Source organism: Mauremys mutica, chromosome 5 (genome assembly GCF_020497125.1).
Source record: "Mauremys mutica isolate MM-2020 ecotype Southern chromosome 5, ASM2049712v1, whole genome shotgun sequence".
In the NCBI taxonomy this organism is placed as follows: domain Eukaryota; kingdom Metazoa; phylum Chordata; order Testudines; family Geoemydidae; genus Mauremys; species Mauremys mutica.
Window position 1 is genome coordinate 144557952 of NC_059076.1, and position 18814 is coordinate 144576765.

Genomic DNA, 18814 nt, shown 5'->3' on the forward strand with positions numbered 1-18814 from the left:
TATGGGGTGGGAATGGGACACGGGGCCTTACCCCTCTGGGGGGTGTCGGCTCCCATCCAGCCCTGAGGCAGGGGACTGGCTGGTTGGGGGTGAAGGGCAGGGAATGGGACACGGTCTTTCTGGGGGCTGTCGGTTCTGATCCAGGCCCAGGGTGGGGACTGGCTGGTTATGAGGGGTGGGGAATGGGACAAGATGGGGCCTTTCCCTTTTCTGGAGCGCAGGTACCAGTCCGGGGAGAGGGACTGGCTGGCTCAGGGGTCGGTGGCTCCTGTCTACACTGCCCACTTGGTCCCGACTGCCCCATGGCTGGAACCTGCCTCCAGCTGCTCTGGCGTAGCACAACCCCCACCTCCTCAAGCCCCCACATGGGCTGGCCCAAGGGGGCTGGACCAACGTGAACAGTGGGGTGCTGAGAGCCACTGAACCGAACTGTAACCCTGCATGTGATGGAAACCGCCTCCAGCCAGGGGGTGCGGCAGCCCCCCTAGATCCAGCCCCCACTGCCCCGCCCTCTCGCAGGGAGACGCAGCCGTGTCCTCCCCCCCCCCCTTATGTCAGGCTCCTACTCAGGCTTTCCAGCCCCCCGGGGGGGGGGGTGTCTCGCTCCAGCTGACCTCTGTGCCCCTTACCCCCCCCCCAGCAGCAGCCCCCCCTACTCTGCACAGCAGGTGGCCCGAGAGCCTTCTCCCCTGCAGCAGCAGCAGCCTGTGCTCCCCCCCCCCTTATGTCAGGCTCCTGCTCAGGCTTTCCAGGTCCCCGGGGGGGGGTCTCGCTCCAGCTGACCTCTGCGCCCCTTACCCCCTCCCCAGCAGCTGCAGCAGCAACAACAGTCTCCCCCCCCCCAACAGCAGCTGGCCCGAGAGCCTTCTCCCCTGCAGCAGCAGCAGCAGCCTGCGGCTCCCCCCGGGGCGGGGCGGGGCGGGGCGGGGCGGGGGCAGGGAAGCGGAGGGGGGGGCAGGCGATCCCAGCCAGACGCAGGCAGCCGAGCAGGACGCGGGACGGCCGGGCTGGGTCCCCGCCATGCGCCCCGCGGGCAGGCGGGCTCGGCGCCGGGGAGCAGGTACGGGGACCAGCGCGGGGGGCGGGACACGGGTCTGACCCCTGCGCCTGGTGTGGATGCGGGGTAACGCGGCTCGCCCCGGGGGCTGCAGCGGGGTCGCGCCGGGCGAGGGCGCCGGGCTCCCGGGAACAGCGGCGGTACCTCGCCGCCTGCGCTTCCCTCCAGCCCGGGGAGATTCCCCGCGCCCCCCGGGTAGCGCGGGCTGGGCTGGGCTGGGCTGCGGGGGCGGTGCGGGGCCGGGTGGCTGCAGGCGGAGGGGGCGGCTCCCCGCCGTGCCGCGCTGTTAAGTGGGTGCTAAACCCCCCCGGCTGGGCGAGCTCTTCGCCCTGAATTCCTCCCCGGGGCGCCCTGCCGGCGGGTCCCGCGACGCTGCTCCTCCAGGGCTTTGGCCGGGCAAACGACCAGGTATTTCCTGGGCTCCGGTCGCCGGGGACCGGCGCTGCCCCCTCCGCTGAGAGCACGTGGCTCGGGGGGGAACGGGGCACCGCTGGAATTAGCCCCCCCCTCCCCCCCGAGCTTCCCCTTCCTCTCCCACCCGCACCTGCAGTGTTGGGTGACAGACCCACGCAAACTGAGCACAAAGCAAATGGAAAAACCCTGTCGGGGGAGGGGCGGAAATACCCCTGTTCTCCTCTCCCCTCTAGTGACCTCAGGCCCTGGCAGCCCCCCCCGACCCCCCGGGCCTTGAACGCTGCTTCAGCAGAGCCACGGCGGGGGCCAGCGGGGGTTATTTTGTTAACTGTGAGCTGAGAGCTCCTTGCTGGTCCTTTGTAACAGCAGCAGGCGGAGAGTTTGCGGGTAGAGCTGGGATTTGTTTTTCTGACTGATGTCCCTTTAACCCCATGAGATTGGTCACCTACTGCAGCCCAAACACTGCTTTCCTGTGGGCTGCTGGGCTGCACCTACTAGCAAAGGCCCCAGCTCTCTCCCTGCACCAACGCGGTTTGCCCTGGAACTTGGACGCATTGGAGGTAATTGCTTCACTTTCCCCTGTACTTCCAGGTACCTTCACAGATGATCCCAGGGGTGACTCTTGGGTGGGGGCTTCCTGGCGGTTGGGGACTGGCTGGGTGAAGGGTCTGAAGGAAGGAGATGGTGCTGACTGCAGGCCTGGGGGGCTCTCCTCTGCTTTGGTGCCAGTTCAGAGAAGGGGTTAAAAACGTAACAAACCAAACCCTCTTCCATCGTGGATGAGCCCAAATGACCCTGGCCTGGAGGCAGGGAGACCTAAAGGTAGCGGTTGTGTCCCACTTGTGGCTTTTAAGCTAATGGAAAAACTTGCGGTTGGTTTAGCCCTGTCTACACTAGGGACGTTTTTCTGAAAGCTGTGGCTGGTGGCGGAGAGCTGGAGAGGGCTTCTGCCTCATGGAATGCAAACCTGTTAGTATAGCAGTTCCCATCTCAGCCCTGCAATGGACAAGGTCACGGACATGTCTTTGGCTAGACTCTGGCATTTCACAGTAAGCTGGAGCTGTGCAGCCAGATAAAGAGGAGTAGAAGATGCTGTCTCTATAGGATGGTGTAGCCTTCCTGATAAGGTTGGTTGATGCTGTAATGCAAGGAGAGATCCCACGTTCCCAAGACATGTGAGTGACAGGGGATGGATCACTGGATGATTCCCTCTGGGGCACCTGGCACTGGCCACTGTCAGCAGACAGGACACTGGGCTAGATGGACCTTTGGTCTCACCCAGTCTGGCCGGTCGTATGTTCTGGAAGGTAGTTTGCTGAGCATAACTAATTAGGATTTAGGATTAGTTTGGCATGAGGAACTGATGGGCAGGTGACAGGAAGCCACAAATTAAGGGCAGTTATAGGAGAGCTGATTGATGGGAAGTGTGAAACCACAAGGTTATTGACAGTTGAAGGAGAGTCTAAGGAATATGTATAACCAGAAGTTATACAGGTGTGAACACTGGGGATGTTATAGAAATACCACGGCAACTAATTGACAAAAGCGAATGCGGTAAATAGGTAACTAATTAACAGTATGGTGACCCCCCAGAGATATGGGTGTGGGAGCTTAGATAAGAAAAAGGGGCTAAGATGCATGAAATCAAGGGCCTGTCAGCATAACCCACTGTAATGGATAAGCCCTAGCCAGGGAAACTGTGATCCACCTGCTGACAACCACCTAGGAACTGTCTGGGATGGGGAGTGTGGTAAGTAATGCAAGTGACGGTCATGTGCCCTGATGGGGGCGGGGGGGGGGGATTTGCCTGCTTGGCTAATAATGATAATGGTTAAACAAAGGGCAGCGTGGTGTCCCGCTAGCCTCTCGCCTGTAGCTGAGCTGGTGCCGACCCTACCCAGACCACTGCAGTATAGACCCCCCCGCCCTGGGGTGGGCCAAGAGTAACGTAACCCCCACTTGGGGCTGCAATGCATCTAGTCAGTATTGCTGTAGGAACCGGATGCTTGTGCTTCCTCACTTAGGCTTAATGTTGCAATAACATAGTTCTTAGCTTTTCTCTCTCAGACGTTGAAACTGGTCTGTCAAAAGTGCCCACTTAGGGCCCTGTCTGCCCCAGGGGGAGGTGGTGGTGGTGGGAAGGCAGGTACAAGGGTAGCATCCCAAACCTTCGCTAAACTAAACCTACAAAGGAAAAAAACTAGGGGAGAAATCCGGGCCCCAGTGAAGTCCAAGGGAGCTTTGCCCTGGGCCGTGATAGGCCAGTATTTGGCCCCAGGGGTGTGCCCTGCGCGTTGTCTCTCGGCCGGAAAGCTGTGCACAGTTGTTGCCCCTGTTCTGTTTTTTGTACCTTGGCGCTTGTCTGTGCGCAAGTGGCTCTAACTCTGGCGGCCTGGTGAAAGCAGCCCAGCCCCTAGCGCTGAGGCCGTCCTGCCAGGATCAAAGGGCTTTGAGCAGTGCAGTTACTCGCAGGTGGGATGGGGACCAAGCCACACATCCCAGTATTGTTACACCGGTGGATGGGCCTTGCACCGGTGTAACAGTACCCGTAGGTGAGTGTGTCCCTACCCAAGGTAGCACGTACGGCGTGGAAAGAGCAGGAGTGGAGCCTGCAGAGAGAAACTCGGGGCGTGGAAGGGGTCTATGGAGACCAGAACGGGCAGGAGCTGCTGAACTCTTCCCAAGGGCTCTCGTCCTCTGCAGCGGGTGTTAACCGCCTGAATCCCACCCCCCTTTTCCCCAGTTGATGGGGATTCACAGGTGGGTCAGTGTCCTGTAACCCCTCGCCCGTAAAAACAGGGCAGGCTGCTCTAATGTTAAAGTCACACCCGGGAACAAGGCAAGCCCTGCCGAGGGGGAGGCTGCCGTGGTGGGTTGGGCCTGGGCGGCCGGGCAGTGCTTTCGCTGGCACAGCGATGTCAGCCAGGAATGTGGGGGAGGTGGGAGAGAGAAACGCAGGAGCTGTGCTGACAAAGCCCGGGCTCCACGCAGTTCTGGGGCCCGTGGGCAGCGCAGCCTGTTCCAGTCAGAGCCCTGGGGGTGTCTGCGCCGCAGTGTGGCTCAAACTCAGCCTCTGCTCTGGCCCTCAGCAGAGCTGGGCTGTTTCCAGTGTGTCCACAGACTCCCCTGTGGCCTCGGTGCTCCCATCTGCAGAGCAGTCCCTCGCGCTCTCCCTTTGCTCAGGCTGGGAGTTCCTGGGGGCCAGGCCTGCCTCTTTGTACAGCACCTGGCACAGTGGAACCTGGATTTCTCTCTGGCGCTGTCGTATAAACCTTCACTCCAGGCTAAAGGAGCCAGAAAGGGCACAGCCCTGCTTCTCTGCCCCCCGCCCCCTTCACGGCTCCCCTTGGAACAGCCGCAGGGCGAAGCGGGGCTGAAAGGCTCGTTCTTTCCGTCGGCCTCCAGGGGCAGGGCCGAGTCGGCGCCGGTCGGGGTCTGCGTGGTTCAGTGTCTGCACGTCAGGCCCAGTGCTCCCTGGTGCAGAGGTGGGAACGCTGGGCCATGCACGCTCTGAGGTTGCTGCTGCCAACGCCCGGCCCTGGGCCAGAGAACAGGCTGGGTTCTAATGGGCCGTCCCGGAACGGGTGAAGGAGCCGGTGGAAAACAGGCAGGGTAGCTGGGTAATGAAGGGCCCCGTTCACCCTGGCTCTGCGCCTGGTTCGTCCTTTGCCCCAGTGCCAGGGGGTGGCCCACGCTACGCAGCGTGTCTCGGTGCAGGGTGAAAGCAGAGCCTGACTCCGAATCCCGGCCTGGGTTCCCCTGGTCTCCGCCCTGCCTCCCACCCGGCAAGGAGCAGCAGCCGCAGCACTCCAGTGGCGAGACATGGATTGTACCTCGAGTTCCCTTTCTGCGCTCCCTCCCGGGTCCGGCCTCGCTGGGTCAGTGCCCAGGGCCTGGAGTCGCTTTGTGTGGCTCTGGTAGTGCTCAGTTTGGGTTAATGAAGCACAGACAAAGCTGGATCAGCACAGTACGGCCAGGCAAGGGTTAACTCACCCGTCTGCAGAGCAAACAAGAACCTGCTCTGAAACGATGGGCTGACGTCTTGTCTTGACTCACGCCCCGATTTGGTGCAACTTTCACGATGGACCCTACGGTTTCCAGACCTGTTCTTGCCCGTTTTGTATCTTGTTTTGAATGACGTTTTCCACAAGTCAGCCGAACTTAGAGGCGTCCTGTGCTAGGTCTCCCTTGGTACCAGGTATAAGGGCCAGGCTTCAACGGGACCAAACATTTTACCCTGTCGCTCTGCCATTTCTGTCCCATCCAGCCGTGGCATGCAGCACCCTGGCCCAGCGTGCGGTTTGTGGAGCCTCCACGTAACACCTACCTCGTCCCTGATTGTTTCTACGGGTACCAGGAAGAGGGGTCACCTGCAGTTTACCTGCTCCCTTGGCCCAAGTGCAAAGCATGCTGGGAGGATGGTCCATACATTTTTCTCTTAGCAGAAGAACAAAGGGTTTGGGGGAAGCGTGACCTGAATACATGTCAGAGTGACACAAACCACGAACCCAACAGCTGTTCTTGTGCTTCCTGTTGGCGCTGCACCTGATCTTGGCTGACAGCTCCGTGTTTGGCCTCCCTGTGCTGAGGGCAGAGCCCGGGCAGCCCGGGTGTTTTTTCTGGGAGGTGCGGAGGCCGTTCCTAGCGTGGGTGGAGGAGGATGCAGGCCTCAGTCTCTTCTCTCTTCTCTCCTGAGCAGGGCTTTGCTTGCTGAGGAGCTGCCGCCTGCAGGAGCCATGGTCACTTTCTTCACGCAGGAAGTCCAGCAACTGCTGCACAACAAGTTTGTGGTGATCGTGGGGGATTCCGGTGAGTCAGCCTAAGGGAATGCCGGAGCCCCCCAGCGTGGGGGGCGGGTTCCCTTGACCCCTCTCGGCCATGGTAGAGCCGAGCTGTCTTTGGCTCTAAGTCCAAAGGGGTTTTTCCTGCATGCCGGGCTGCAAGCCCCTTGCAGCGCCAGCAAGGCTCTCTGCCTCGCCAGCAACCATGGTCTTGCCCTGGCTTGCACAGACAGAGCGGCTGCGTGGGGTAACCCCCTTCCTCGGCAGGTCTGGCTGGGTACAGGCAAAGGGCAGCCAGGCCTCTGGACTCGCCTCCTGGGGCGGAGTTGGAGCCCAGCAAGGAGCAAAGTGGATTTCTCTGACTTCCCTCTGGCTGCCCTGTCGTTCTGGCCCCACTCCGTAATTGAGGCTGGGGTGTTCCCTACGCTGGGCGAGCTGGACCCATGTCTCCGCTCCACAGCACTGCCCTGCCCACCCCCAGCACGGCAGCTGGCACGTCGTCTCATTCCTGACATCTGCCCGCCCCGGCCGCAGCCCGCCACGCACTCCTGGCCAGCGCAGACACGCCCGATTCTGAGCAAGGGCCTCTTCCACCCTGCCCCGAACGAGCCCCGGGGCTGGTTCTTGCATTAGCGCCCAAGAGGCGAATCTCTTGCTCCGCTGGAGACGGGCGATCCCGGGGCTATCTCTGTCTCCATTTTTCCCTTGCAGTCCAGCGATCGGTTTACAAGGACCTGGTGCTGCATTTGCAGAAGGACGCTCTCCTCAGCCAGTCCCAGCTGAAAGCCAAGGTGCTGTGCCTGTGAATCCGGAGCAGCCAATCTCTGCCCCACAGGGGTGGGGAACTCAACCACACCCGGCCGCCATTTCCCGGGGGCACTTATCCAGTCCGGCCCTCCGTGCCCATGGGTGCCCCCTGCTGGGCCTTGTGCCCCCGACAGCCGTCGCTTCTGGTGCAGTCAGCTCTGGTGTGTGCTCCCCTGCTGTGGGAACAGCTGAGACAGAACCAGTTTGGGTGGCCGCTGCTGCTGCATAGAGAGAAGTGGAGAAAACGAATCTGGTTGCCTGGGGGCCAGTAGCCGGCCAAGCTGGTGCCCTCCCAACGGCATGCAGAGTGCACGGTCCTGGCTCCAGGCCCGGCTCCGCAGTAGAGGAAGCAGCTACAGCTTGTTGGGTGTGGGCCAGCTGTGTCGTCTAGGAGCCGTGATGCTTGGCGGGGGAGGATGGTTTCTTGTTTCCGGTGGGAGGCTTTGAAACCCAGATGTAACCGAATAAGCAGAACAGTCCTGGGCCTGGTGCACCCCCCTCCACTCCTGCCACCGGCTGTGGTGCCACATGTAGGATTGGGGGATGTCTTGCCACGTGAGCGCCCCCTGCTGGCCGGTGTTTGGAATAGCAGCGTCCCACTGTGCTCCCCCCCGGCTGGGGCTCAGGCACTGCACCCGTCCAGAGGGAGGGTGAAAGTGGTGACGTCCCACGGTGCTGGGGTGGGTCCTCGAGAAGGGGCTGGGGACCCATGGGGCTTGGGTATTGGGTCCAGGCCTTGTGGTTAGACAGCGCTGGGCTGGAGCTGGGGCTCTGGGACCCAATCCCAGGCCTTGCCCTGGCTCGCTGTGTCCCGGGGCAGGTCAGCTCCTCTGTGCCCAGGAGGGCTCTCGTGTCGCTCACGGGAGGGCTGCAGGCCCTGGCTTGGTAGCTGGGCGCAGCTCTCTGGCCTGGGACGGACAGAGGTCGACCTCCGAGGGTGCTAGCCAGACAGCGGCCACGAGAGGGCAGCGCTCCAGTGTGGGTAGAGCCCTGCACAGGTACAGACTTTATAGCCGCAGATGTGGGTATCCGCGGAGCTGCAGGGCTCTACGGAGCAGTGAAAGCAGCAGCATGTCGGGCTGCCGCTCACAGGAGCCAGCGCCCTGCGTGGGCAGCTCCTCCTGCGCGGCTGTGCCACCCGCAGCCCCATCTCCAGCCCTGCCCACTGGGGCAGGCACCAGGCTCACCCGCTGCTGTCCCTGGCCGCGGCAGTGCATGCAAGCGGCTCGCGCACCCGGACTTGCACACACTCGTGCGACCAGGCACAGCTGCTGGTGAGCTGGTCCTGTCCCAGTGGGCAGGGCTGGGGCTGGCACAGCCGCACCGGAGGAGCTGCCCTTGCAGGGCGCTGGCTCCTGCGAGCGGCGGCCCGACATGCTGCTGTGCGGTAGAGTTTGTGTCCGGGCAGGGCTCTCGTTGCTGGCAATAGGAGGGTTCGGGGGCCGTGCCAGTGAGGGTTCTCTGCGTCCTGTCTCTGCAGGGGGAGCTGAGCTTCGAGAACGACTGCCTGGTGGAGGGCGGCATGCGGGGCGAGATGACCAACGGCACCAACTACAAGGAGGTGCGGCAGTACCGCACGGCCCACCACCTGGTGCGCTTCTACTTCGTCACTCGCATCTACTCCGACTACATGGAGAGCATCCTGGCTGACTTCCAGGCTGGGCCCCAGCCCGACGTCGTCATCATCAACTCCTGCTTATGGGACGTGAGCAGGTACCCGCGGCTCCCCCTGCCCTGGCAGGGTAACTCGGGACTCTGCGGCGTCCCACGGGGCTGTGCAGCACCCTCAGGGAGAGAACTGACCCCTCCGGCTGCCAGAGCCTGGCCAGTGCAGCTAAAGGAGACTCTCTGCTGGCAGTACGGGGCCTGTGACACACAGATCAGCAGTTCTGAATCGGTCCAGCCGAGGGCAGCGCTGGGCATGTAGGCGCATGGCAGCTGGTTCATTGAAACCCCCGTTGTGGGAGGTGACCAGATCTGAAAAGGGAACTTTGTGGGGTCGGGTGCTGTGGCCCTCCAGGGGCCTGGCTGTGGCAGGTCAGGGGTTACAGTGCGATTCTGCTTGGGGAGAGCAGCAGGGTCAAACCAGCCTCTCCTGACTCAGCTCATCTGTCCCGTCCATGCAAGGAGCCTGCCCCACAGACACAGACGTTCCTGCTTTTCACTCCGTGGGGCCAGCCGGGCTCCGTCCCCCTTGTGCGTGTGCAGCCAGCCACGTTCCTTAGTCCAGTCCAGTCTGCGAGATCTGTGCAGGCCCCGTGAGGAGCCAGGAGGGTGTTGGCTCGGCCAGCACCAGTGATGCGGCTGCCACCTGCCCAAGAGGAGGGCGCTTGGTCCTGCGTGTGCATTCTGCCCTGACTGTCGCCCAGGCCCACGGTGTCTGAGCACCTAGGGGTGCCACTCGCGATGCTCTACTCGGGGGCGTGGAGGCGCTGTCTCACTGTCTGCTTCCCCCTCGCCCCGCAAACTCCATGTCCCACGCTGGGGGATGGTGGGGCAGCCTCCCCTCCCGGGCAGCCGCCTGCCTGGCCTGTAGAAATGGGCAGGAGCCGTTGCTGCTGTGGGGAGCCGTTTCCGCAGAGCGGCTGGCTGGCAGGCTCCTGCCCTGGCCCAGTGCCGCTCCTCGTGGGGGCCGGATGGATCCTAGCCCATGTCTGTCCCGAGGGCCATGACTTCTGTCTGCTCTGCCGCCCCTGCAGGTACGGCGCCAAGTCCATGAAGCAGTACCGGGTGAATCTGGAGAAGGCCTTCAACCGGCTGGACAAGGTGCTGCCCCATGCCTGCCTCCTGGTGTGGAACATGACGATGCCCGTGGGCCACAAAATCATCGGGGGCTTCCTCATCCCGGAGGTAAAGCAAACTGCAGCTTGGCCCCGGGCCCCGGTGCTGCTCGCTGGGGGTGCGCTGGAGGATGTGCGGCTGGGACGGACTGGGATAAGGTGCTGAGTCCAGGGGCAGGGCCAGCCCACGGCTCCCCCACCACTGCTATAGGGGCCGGTACCCGCTGCTGCACCGCTCCCCAGCACACGCGGGCACACTCCTCCGGTCACCCAGCCCCCCACAGGGCACCCTCCTGGGACAGGCCTTGTCTGACATCCTAGTCACCGCTCCAAAGTTACCCCGCTGCCTCCTGCGGCCGAGGGTGCTGCTGGGGGGTGAGGGGTTCCCTTCAGCCTGGCTCTGCCTCGTACTGGCTGGGCCTTTGCTCTGGCACCATGGGGCTGGATGGAAACAGGCCTGGTCAGCTCTCACGATCCGCTTCCTACTCTGAAATCTCCGAGCCAGAGGCTCCTAAGGGATGTTAGATCATCTAGTCTGGCTTGTCTGGCACAGGCCAGAGAAATCCCCCCCAGGTTTTCTAACCTTTTAACCATTCTCCTGGCTCTTCTCTGACCCCTCTCCAATTTATCCACATCCGTCCTGAATTGTGGGCACCAGAACTGGGCACAGGGATCCCAGCAATGGTCGCCCCAGTGCCAGATACAGAGGGAAAATCACCTCTCAGTTCCTATTTGAGATTCCTCTGTTCATGCATCCCACGATCACATTCGCTCTTTGGCCAGAGCGTGGCACTGGGAGCTCCTGTTCCGCTGATTAGCCCCCACAGCCCCCAGGTGGTTTTCAGAGGCACTGGATCGAATCCCCTGGCCTGCGTTCTTTGTTCCTAGAGGTACACGTTGACATTTAGCTATATTAAAACACACACTGTTGACTACGTGAACCGGATCGCTCTGGATCAGTGACCTGTCCTCGGCATTATTTCCCACTCCCCCAATTGTTGTGCAAGCTGCAAACTTTCTCGATGAAGATTTTTGTTTTCTTTCAGTTCATTGATAAAAATGTTAAATAGAGTAGGGCCAAGAACTGATCCCGCAGGGTTGAGGATTCCCCATTTACAATTACGTGTTGAGACCTGTCAGTTAACCAGTTTTTAATCCATTTAATGTGCCATGTTAATTTTATATTGTTCTAATTTTTTAATCAAGATCTTGTGCGGCATCAAATCAAACATTCTGGGGAATTCTAAGTATATTACATCAACTCTATTACTTTTATTAATGAAACTTGGTATCTCATCAAAGATATCAAGTTAGTTTGATGGGTTACTGGAAAATCGATCCTATGTTGAGTTGCATTAATTGCATTATCTTCTTTTAATTCTTTATTAATCAAGTCCCATGTCAGCTGCTCCACTATCTTACGTGGGATCGATGGCAGACTGACAGGCCTATCGTTACTTGGGTCACTTGTTAACCTTTTTAAATATTGGCACAACAGTAGCTTTCTTCTGGAACGTCCCCAATGTTCCAAGACTTACTAAAAATCAGTATTAACGGTTCAGCAAGCGCCTCAGCCAGCTCCTTTAAAACTCTTGGATGCAAGTTATCTAGACCTGCTGATTTAAAAATACCTAACTTTATATCATGTGTTTCCCCCGGCCCGCCCCATATGCAGAATATAAATGTTTATTGAACGTTTGCCTTTTCTGCATTATTCTGCATAATACCACTTTCATCTAATAACGGACCAATACCATTGTTAAGATTCTTTTTGTTCCTAATATTTAAAAAACTCCTTTTTACTGTTCGTAACTCTGCTGGCCACAGATTTCTCATTGTGTCCCTTGACTTATCAGTTTTCTACCATTCCTATCTTCTGATTTACGTTCACTTTTTTTATCAATTTCCCTTTTCTTCCATTTGTTACAGATGATTTTTTTTATTTTGTTTTCTAGCTGTCTTCACTTCCACTCTAAACCCAGGTCAGTTATTTAACCAGCACGTCCTTCTTCCTTGATTGTGGCTTTTGGGGCATCTAATTCTTAAGCGATTCCCCCCCCAGTCATCATTCACATTCTCCTGATTCAATTCTTCCTCTTGGCTGATTTGCCTCCTATTGGTTTTCACTGAAATTGGCCGTATTCAGCCACCGAAGAGATGTTACTGGGCTGGACGTTACTCTGGCCTGGACGTTATTCTGTTTGCGCCTTATAGCTGATCAAGGCATGATCCCTTGTACCTAAGCTACCATTAACTTTTACCATTCTCCTCGCCCCTGGGAACAGCCTGCTCCGATGAGCGTTCTCTTCTTCCTCCCTCGTTCCCGAGCCTCAGCCTGCACTGACAGGCAGGCCCCAAGGGGTTAAACCTAAACAGGTCCAGCTGGGCTGCCCCCTGGACGGGGGTGGGAGCTCTGGGCTCGGCCCCAGCACTCCAGCTGGCGTTGGTGGTCCCTGTCCCTGCCTGCGGCTGTCAGTAGAGGGGCCCTGCACCCCCAGGAATGGCTGTGTCTGCCAGGCCATCCTGCTGTCTTGGACCGTCCCCAGGAGCGAGGTGTTCTCGTGGGGCCAGGTCCCTGGAGCGTGGCCCCCCCGCCCCCTGTAGGTGGGAGCCCTGCTGGCCTGGCCTGATGGCTCCTTGCTCTGCCTCCAGCTGCAGCACCAAGGCAAGAAGCTGCCTCACAAAGTGATCGAGGGCAACTTCTACGGGGCCGTCCTGGCCAGCAGCCACCACTTCGACGTGCTGGACCTGCACTACTACTTCCGCTTCGACGCGCACCACCGCAGTGGGGACGGCGTCCACTGGAACCGGGCCGTCCACCGCCGGGTCACCCACCTGCTGCTGGCCCATGTGGCCGACGCCTGGGGCGTCGAGATCCCGGAGAAGAGACCCCAGGACGGTGAGGGGGAGAGGGGGGCTGACGGTGCCCAGACGCCATGGTGACGGGCACGCTGATGTGGATCGTCCCTTGGGGGCGGCACTTGCTGCTGGTGGGAGGGGGTGGGCGTGCAGCGGCAGGACGGGAGGGTGGGAGTGGGGGTGGGCGTGCTGTGCCAAGAGGGGGTGGGAGATGGGGGAGGGGCTCTGGGGGGTGGGAGGTGGCCATGCTGCTGATGGATCCGCTTTTTCCTTTCTTCAGGTTGCTTTCAGGCAAACGCTCTGGAGTGGGGCTCGCAGCCCACCCCCTGCCCGGCACCCCAGGCTGCTCCACCCTGCCCCTGGGGTAAAGATCTTGGTGGTGGTGGTGGGCAGGGGCTGTGGGCACCTCCTCAGGTTGGGCAATCGCGCGGGGGAGGCGGCTGGGGAAGGGACCCCCGTCCGCTTAGGGGGTAGCCTGATGCCGGCTCCCAGCCCCCTCCTCAGCCCGTGTCTGGCTTTGGTCGCCTCTCTCCTGCTGCTGACAGCCCGTGGCCCCCCCAAGGGGAGCTGGCTGAGCGCCATGCTGCCGAATGGGGGGTGGGCACCTTCCCCACACTCGTCAGTGTGCCCGTGGCCATGCCCTGATGCTGACGAGGCCCCTATGGGCGGGGGGGGGGGGAATGGTGGTAGCCCCCAGCTCTTCTCCTCATCCCCCCCCACCCCTAGCTCCCTAATGCCACCCACTGCCCCCAGGTCGTGCCAGTGGGACTTGGGCACGGTGCTGCCAAGAGCCAGCGTGGGGCGGGCACGGCCAACGTGTTGCTGGCACCTCTGAAATCTGGCACGTCCCGAGGACGCTGTCTCCAGAGGCCGCGGCCCCCCAGAACTGCAGGGGGCTGGAGCAGGCTCGGAGCTGCCAGCCTGGGGGGAAGGAGCTGACCCAAACTTGGCCCGTGTCTCGAATGGCTCCTTCTCCCCGCGCGGCCCCCCGGATTGGAGTCCTTGTCCTCGGCAAAGGCTCTCAACCCTTCCGCCCGGCTCCGCTGCCGTGACCGTCCCAGGCACCGCGCTCAGGAACGTCTCTCACTCTGCAGGGCCCGAGTGGGACAACAGCCGCCTGTCCTGGGCGCCCCAGCCCAGCGCCTGCCTGCCGCCCCCTCCACCCTGGCCCCGCTTCGACTTCTGCTGCCCCTCCAAGGATCCTGTTTTCCAGGAAGACTCCCCCTTCCTCCCCAGCCACGCGGGGCCTGGCACGCCCCTCTCCGGATACATCAGCTTTGACAACTGCCCCGGCTACAGTGCGGAGGGTAGGTCCTGGGTCCCACGCTCCTGCTGCACCCCCCTTGGTGGGTGCCCCGGGGGATTCTCACCTGGGGGGGCCTCTGGCGCTCACGACTTCCTGCCTCAGTCTCTTTGCCTGCTCCTGTTCAGTCTGGCCTGGACACCTCTCTCTCTGCTGCCTCCTCTGCAGGTGGCTGCTCTGCTCTGCCTGTCTCCTCTGTGATCTCTGCACAATCTGACCTTTCCTCTCCATTCCCACTGCTGCCGCCTCTCCGAGCCCTGCTCTTTCCTCGTCTGTCCGGCTGCAGCCAAACCCTAGAACCGGGAGGCCGCTCAACAAACTAGAAAGTGACTGACCTGTGGGACTCTCTGCCACATGACGTGACTCAGGCCAAGACCTTAGTAGCATTCCAGAGGTGACTGGACCTGGTACGTACAGAATCGCTGCAGTTACGCTCCAGCAGGTTAGAGAGGGGGTCCGAGCCAGTCCTGACTCACCCGGAACTGGGAGGAAACGCCCCTGGGGGGCAGGTTCATAGTTGGACCTTCTGGGATCTCTTGTACCTGCCTGTGAAGCAGCTGGTCACTGTCCACCTGGGCTGGGCCGTCGGTCTGATCCGATGCAGCATTTCCCATGTTCCTTACGGCTGTGACCGTGTATCCCTGCCCCGGCTGCTCTCCCACGGCCCAACCCGCTCCTCGTCTTTGTGGGTCTGCTGCCGCCTTCCAGCCCTGTGCTGCTTCTCACGCTCGCCTGTGAGCCTTCGATCTTCTTTGGCCTGCTCTGGGCTCCTGGTCCCTGCCGGCCCCCTTCCGCTTCTCCCCCCCCCCGCCCCACAGCGTGGCTCAGGATCTTACCGAGTGAGGAGAGGAGTCGGCAGCCCAGGAAGCAGGCAGGTGGGCAGCATCTGCTGAGACCTCGGTGTCGCACTCGTTCCTCCCACGCCCCTTCTGCACGGGTCCCCTGGCTCCCCTCAGCCCGGCTCGGACAGGAAAAGCGTTGGAGCCGGGCCTGGCCTCTCCTGAATAACCATGTGTGAGAACTGCTGGGGATGGGGTGGGCAGAACGGCTGAGCCAGGCGGGCTGACCTATAGATCTTCCAGTCCTAGCCGTGCCCCCTGCATGGGGGATGTATATCCCAGGGGATTCAGTAGGGGGCGCTCTTCCCCCAGTCAGCGCCATACCCAGTGCAGAGCAGGGGCTGGCCGAGATGTGAAAGGGACGTCTCGGGGAATTACAGGAATGGGAGCTGCAGGGTGGGAGGTACCGTCCAGGGGCGGCACGCCGCGGTGGGGGCTTTGCCGGTCCCGGGAGGGCGGCAGGCGGCTCCGGTGGACCCTCCGCAGGCACGTCCGCGGGACCGGCGACCGACAGAGCGCCCCCCGCGGCGTGCCGCCATGCTTGGGGCGGTGAAATGGCTAGAGCTGCCCCTGGTAACGTCTGTCATTGGACCAGCTTCTGGTGGGGTGAGAGAGAAGTGTTTGACCTACACAGAGCTGTTCCTCCGGTCTGGGACGGCGGCTTGGAGGGCATGTTTGCAGCTGGCCTGGGTCAGCCGCCTGTGGCTTGCAGGGCTCAGACTGTGGGGCTAAAAATCACAGTGTAGATGGTCAGGCTCGGGCTGGGGGCTGGGACTCTGCCCACTTGCAGGGTCATGGCCCAAGCCCGGATGTCTACAGAGCCATTTTCCAGCCCTGCAGCCTGAGCGGGTGTTATCCCCTGTGTGGACGGACTCCGAGCCTCCCCACTGTTGTTTAGCAGAGCTAGTTAACACCTTTCCAGGCACCACTGGAGGTGAAGTGCCCTGTTAACCCACCAACCCCTCCCCCTGCCACCTCCTCCTCCGCCTTTTTGTTTTCATCCCTCTCTTATTCCTCCGCCCCCATGACTGGAGAGGTGTTAACAGGCCACTTCATCTCCAATGGTCCCTTGAAACATGTTAACTACTGACCCTCACCAATCTGTCCCACCCTCTGAGCACCCGTGGGTCCAACGCCTCTCGCTCCCCACCAGAAGTTGGTCCAATTAAGGACATTACCTCCCCGGCCTGGCTTCAAGAATTGTCCTGGGCTCTTGGCCCAACTCTGACAAAGTGACCACCTCTTCTGACCCCCCCGCCCCCACCCCGTCCAGCTGTGCGGTTCTGCAGCCCTCCCTGGCCGGCCTGAGCCCTCGTTCCATGGGGTTAAACACCCGCCGGCTGCACCCAGGAGCTGGCTGCATTTCAGCCCAGGCTCCAGCCGGTGAAGCCCTGGGAGAGCTGCTGCTGAAGGACGGTGTGTGGGATTAGTGTTGCTCTGAGGGGCCCGGGTGCCGGGACTGGCTGGGCCCAATCGCCAGGCACGTGACCCTCTCTCATCTCTGCCCCCCACCCTGCTTCTCGCCCTAGGTCCTGGCAGCGGCTTTCAAGCTTTCTGGGACGCGCCTCATGCTCTGCCGGCCCCGGGGCCCTTCCCCAGCTTCTCGGGAAACCCAGCGCCCAGCTTCCCGCCGCACCCCCACAGCCCGACCAGGAGAGGCCGCGATGGGTGCTCCCACGGCTTCATCATGAGGCGGCAGCCAGTGAGGTGGAGGTCTGGGCCCCCCTACAACAGGCCCCACTACAGCTGCTACTGAGGGGCCCTGCCCTGCCCCCTGGCAGAGCTGGGTGTGTCCCCCCGCGGGCGGGCGGGCGAGCTCCCTGCAAAGGGCTTGGCTCCGGCTCTGAAGAGACTCGGGTGGGGTGGCCGGGGCTGTCTCCATGTGCTTGGCCGGGGCTGTCTCCATGTGCGTGGCCGGCAGGAGGCGGCTGGCGCTCCGACGGCTGAGTTATTACGCGTGGTATTTGGGGTGGGGTCAGAGGGCTGCGGGGGCCTGGATCTGCCGGCGCCGTGTGGCTCAGAACAGAGGCCCTGCTAGTGGGGACAGCACTGGGCACCGCCACGGGAAGCGCTCCGTAGGCCAGGCCCATGGGGGCTGCGGCGGCTCTCGCCGAGGGCCCCATCCTGCCAGGTGCTGGAGCCGGTGGGGATTGGCAGCCGTGTGGGGGAGGCGCTGAGCGCCAGCCGTCTGCCGAGGGGGTCCGGCTGTGCAGCCTGAGTCTCTCCCCAGCTCCGAGTGCAATTTCCCCATCCCCGTCTGCTGCTGTTACACACCTGCCCAGACAGGGCGGGCAGGGAGGGGTTGGCCCCTGACTGCCATGGCTGCGAGCTGGCCGGCGGCCTCGCCCGCTCTCCATGGGGCTCTTAGGCCTAGTTCATGTTTCTTAATCGTTGATGTTTTCAGCACCCTCGCTGGGGTGTTATTTCACGAGGTGGGTCTGCACTACAGCCCCCCCGTGCCCCTCGCCGGGGGTGGGGGGGCCACGCTGCTCTGAGGTTGCTTTACACTGGCAGGCTGTGGGGCAGAGCCCTTGGTGGCTCGCTGCAGTAAAACCTTCTAGCCCCAGGCCTGTGCTCAGCTGCCCTGAGCTGATCAGGTTGCACCGGAATAACTGTGAGTTGAGTCCCTTCCCAGTCATCTGCCCGCAGGCCTGGGGGGGGTGGGAGGGGCCCTGCTGCGGGCACAGTGGTTATTGAACAGGAAAAGCTGTTCACGGCAAGTGTTCTTGTGTTTTGTTGACATGTTAATAAAGCTTTGACTGAGTGGAGGCTGTTGTCCATTTCTCCTTCCCCCAGTGGCTGGCCGATTAGATAACAGCCTACTACTGCACCCTGCTGCTGGAGTTACTCCCTTAGCTCACGCAGCCAGGCTGCTGGGTTCAGACTCTGCTGAGGCCTTGGGCGAGCTCCATGCGCGCAGGAGGGAGGCTGAATGGCCCTTTCCCTTAATCGGGCTCAGGATGATCCACCCCAGGGACTCTGGCAGGGCCGTTTGGCCCTCGGCAGGTCGTGGTAGGCCACATCCAGCTCTTAACAGGGCCGCTGGCCCTCCCCTCCACCGGCAGCACTGCAGCGAGGCTCGCAACTGAATGGGCCGTGGTACCCTGCTCCCATTCCATGCCCCACAATGGCCCTTCCACCTCTGGGCTGAGCCAAGGTGAGGTGCTGGGGGCTCGGACCTTGGACACGGCCTCATGGGCCCTGGGTTCCAGCTGCCGGGGCCATGGGCAAGTTACCCCCTGACCACCCCTGTCGGCTGCCTTGTCAAGATGGGCTCGCCCCTCCCCGTGTGTTGGTGCAGCCCCTAGCGCTGCTGGAGCTCGGCTCCACCAGGCCCTGCTGCAAGGCTGAAAACAGCAGGAAGTTTTCCATGCTGCCCCGGCTGTGGGGTGGGCTATGGGGCTGCTCAGCTGGCAGGGTGTGGCCTAACCCCCCGCAGTGGGGCTGCATAACAGGGCATTAGAGCTGCTCCTTTCTGGGCACTTCACGGCCGCATGCGGGGAGCCTGGTGTAACCGTTGGGTGGGCTAGAATTCACTGCCCATCTCCAGTTCCTAACCCCTCCCCAACTCCCCTAGAGCCGCAGCCGGAGCCCCGGAATTGTCCCTGAGGATTTCCAGCAAGGATTGCACAGGGCCAACTTCCCCACATTCACGGCCCCAAAAGAACCAAGGGACTGAACTTAGGTACCAACTTTATAAAATCTTCTGACAAAGAAACTTAACTTCGTTTTTACACCATAACATGGCTACTTTCTGATCGACATCCATCGTCTGCAGTGATCCAGCGAGAAAGAAAACAAATGAAATCGAAACAGGCCGGTCCCCATAGCAACCCCGTGAAAAGAAATGCAGAGTTCCCAAAGGCTTAGGGTGAGTCTGTTAGTCTTTGATCCCCAAATCTCTACAATCGGCCGAGTAGGGTTGCCAAGTGTCCAGTTTTTGACTGGAACGCCCAGTCAAAAAGGGACCCTGG

The 18814-nt window shown here is 61.3% G+C and overlaps 1 protein-coding gene across 5 annotated transcripts; it reads left to right on the plus strand.

Moving 5' to 3' along the window:
• The first annotated feature begins 944 nt into the window (after positions 1-944).
• LOC123371342 (PC-esterase domain-containing protein 1A-like) lies at positions 945-17604 on the plus strand. Of its 5 annotated transcripts, none has more exons than XM_045018830.1 (10): positions 1037-1060; positions 1908-2031; positions 6171-6280; positions 6964-7043; positions 8540-8772; positions 9759-9909; positions 12492-12738; positions 12979-13062; positions 13793-14005; positions 16370-17604. In XM_045018830.1, the coding sequence occupies exons 3-10, from the start codon at positions 6208-6210 to the stop codon at positions 16594-16596; spliced, it is 1308 nt and encodes a 435-aa protein (XP_044874765.1). In that variant the 5' UTR covers positions 1037-1060; positions 1908-2031; positions 6171-6207; the 3' UTR covers positions 16597-17604. The 5 variants fall into 5 exon arrangements, with proteins under 5 accessions (XP_044874764.1, XP_044874765.1, XP_044874767.1 ...); XM_045018832.1 differs by having other exon boundaries at positions 1045-1060; positions 1926-2031; XM_045018829.1 differs by lacking the exon at positions 1908-2031 and having other exon boundaries at positions 945-1060.
• Positions 17605-18814: the final 1210 nt, after the last annotated feature.

Excerpts from the sequence above, each read along its gene's own strand:
- LOC123371342 (XM_045018829.1), top strand. The coding sequence starts at position 6,208 with ATGGTCACTTTCTTCACGCAGGAAGTCCAGCAACTGCTGCACAACAAG. Across the intron at positions 6,281-6,963 it reads GGTGATCGTGGGGGATTCCG|TCCAGCGATCGGTTTACAAG; the intron begins GTGAGTCAGCCT and ends TTTCCCTTGCAG. Across the intron at positions 12,739-12,978 it reads GGAGAAGAGACCCCAGGACG|GTTGCTTTCAGGCAAACGCT; the intron begins GTGAGGGGGAGA and ends TCCTTTCTTCAG.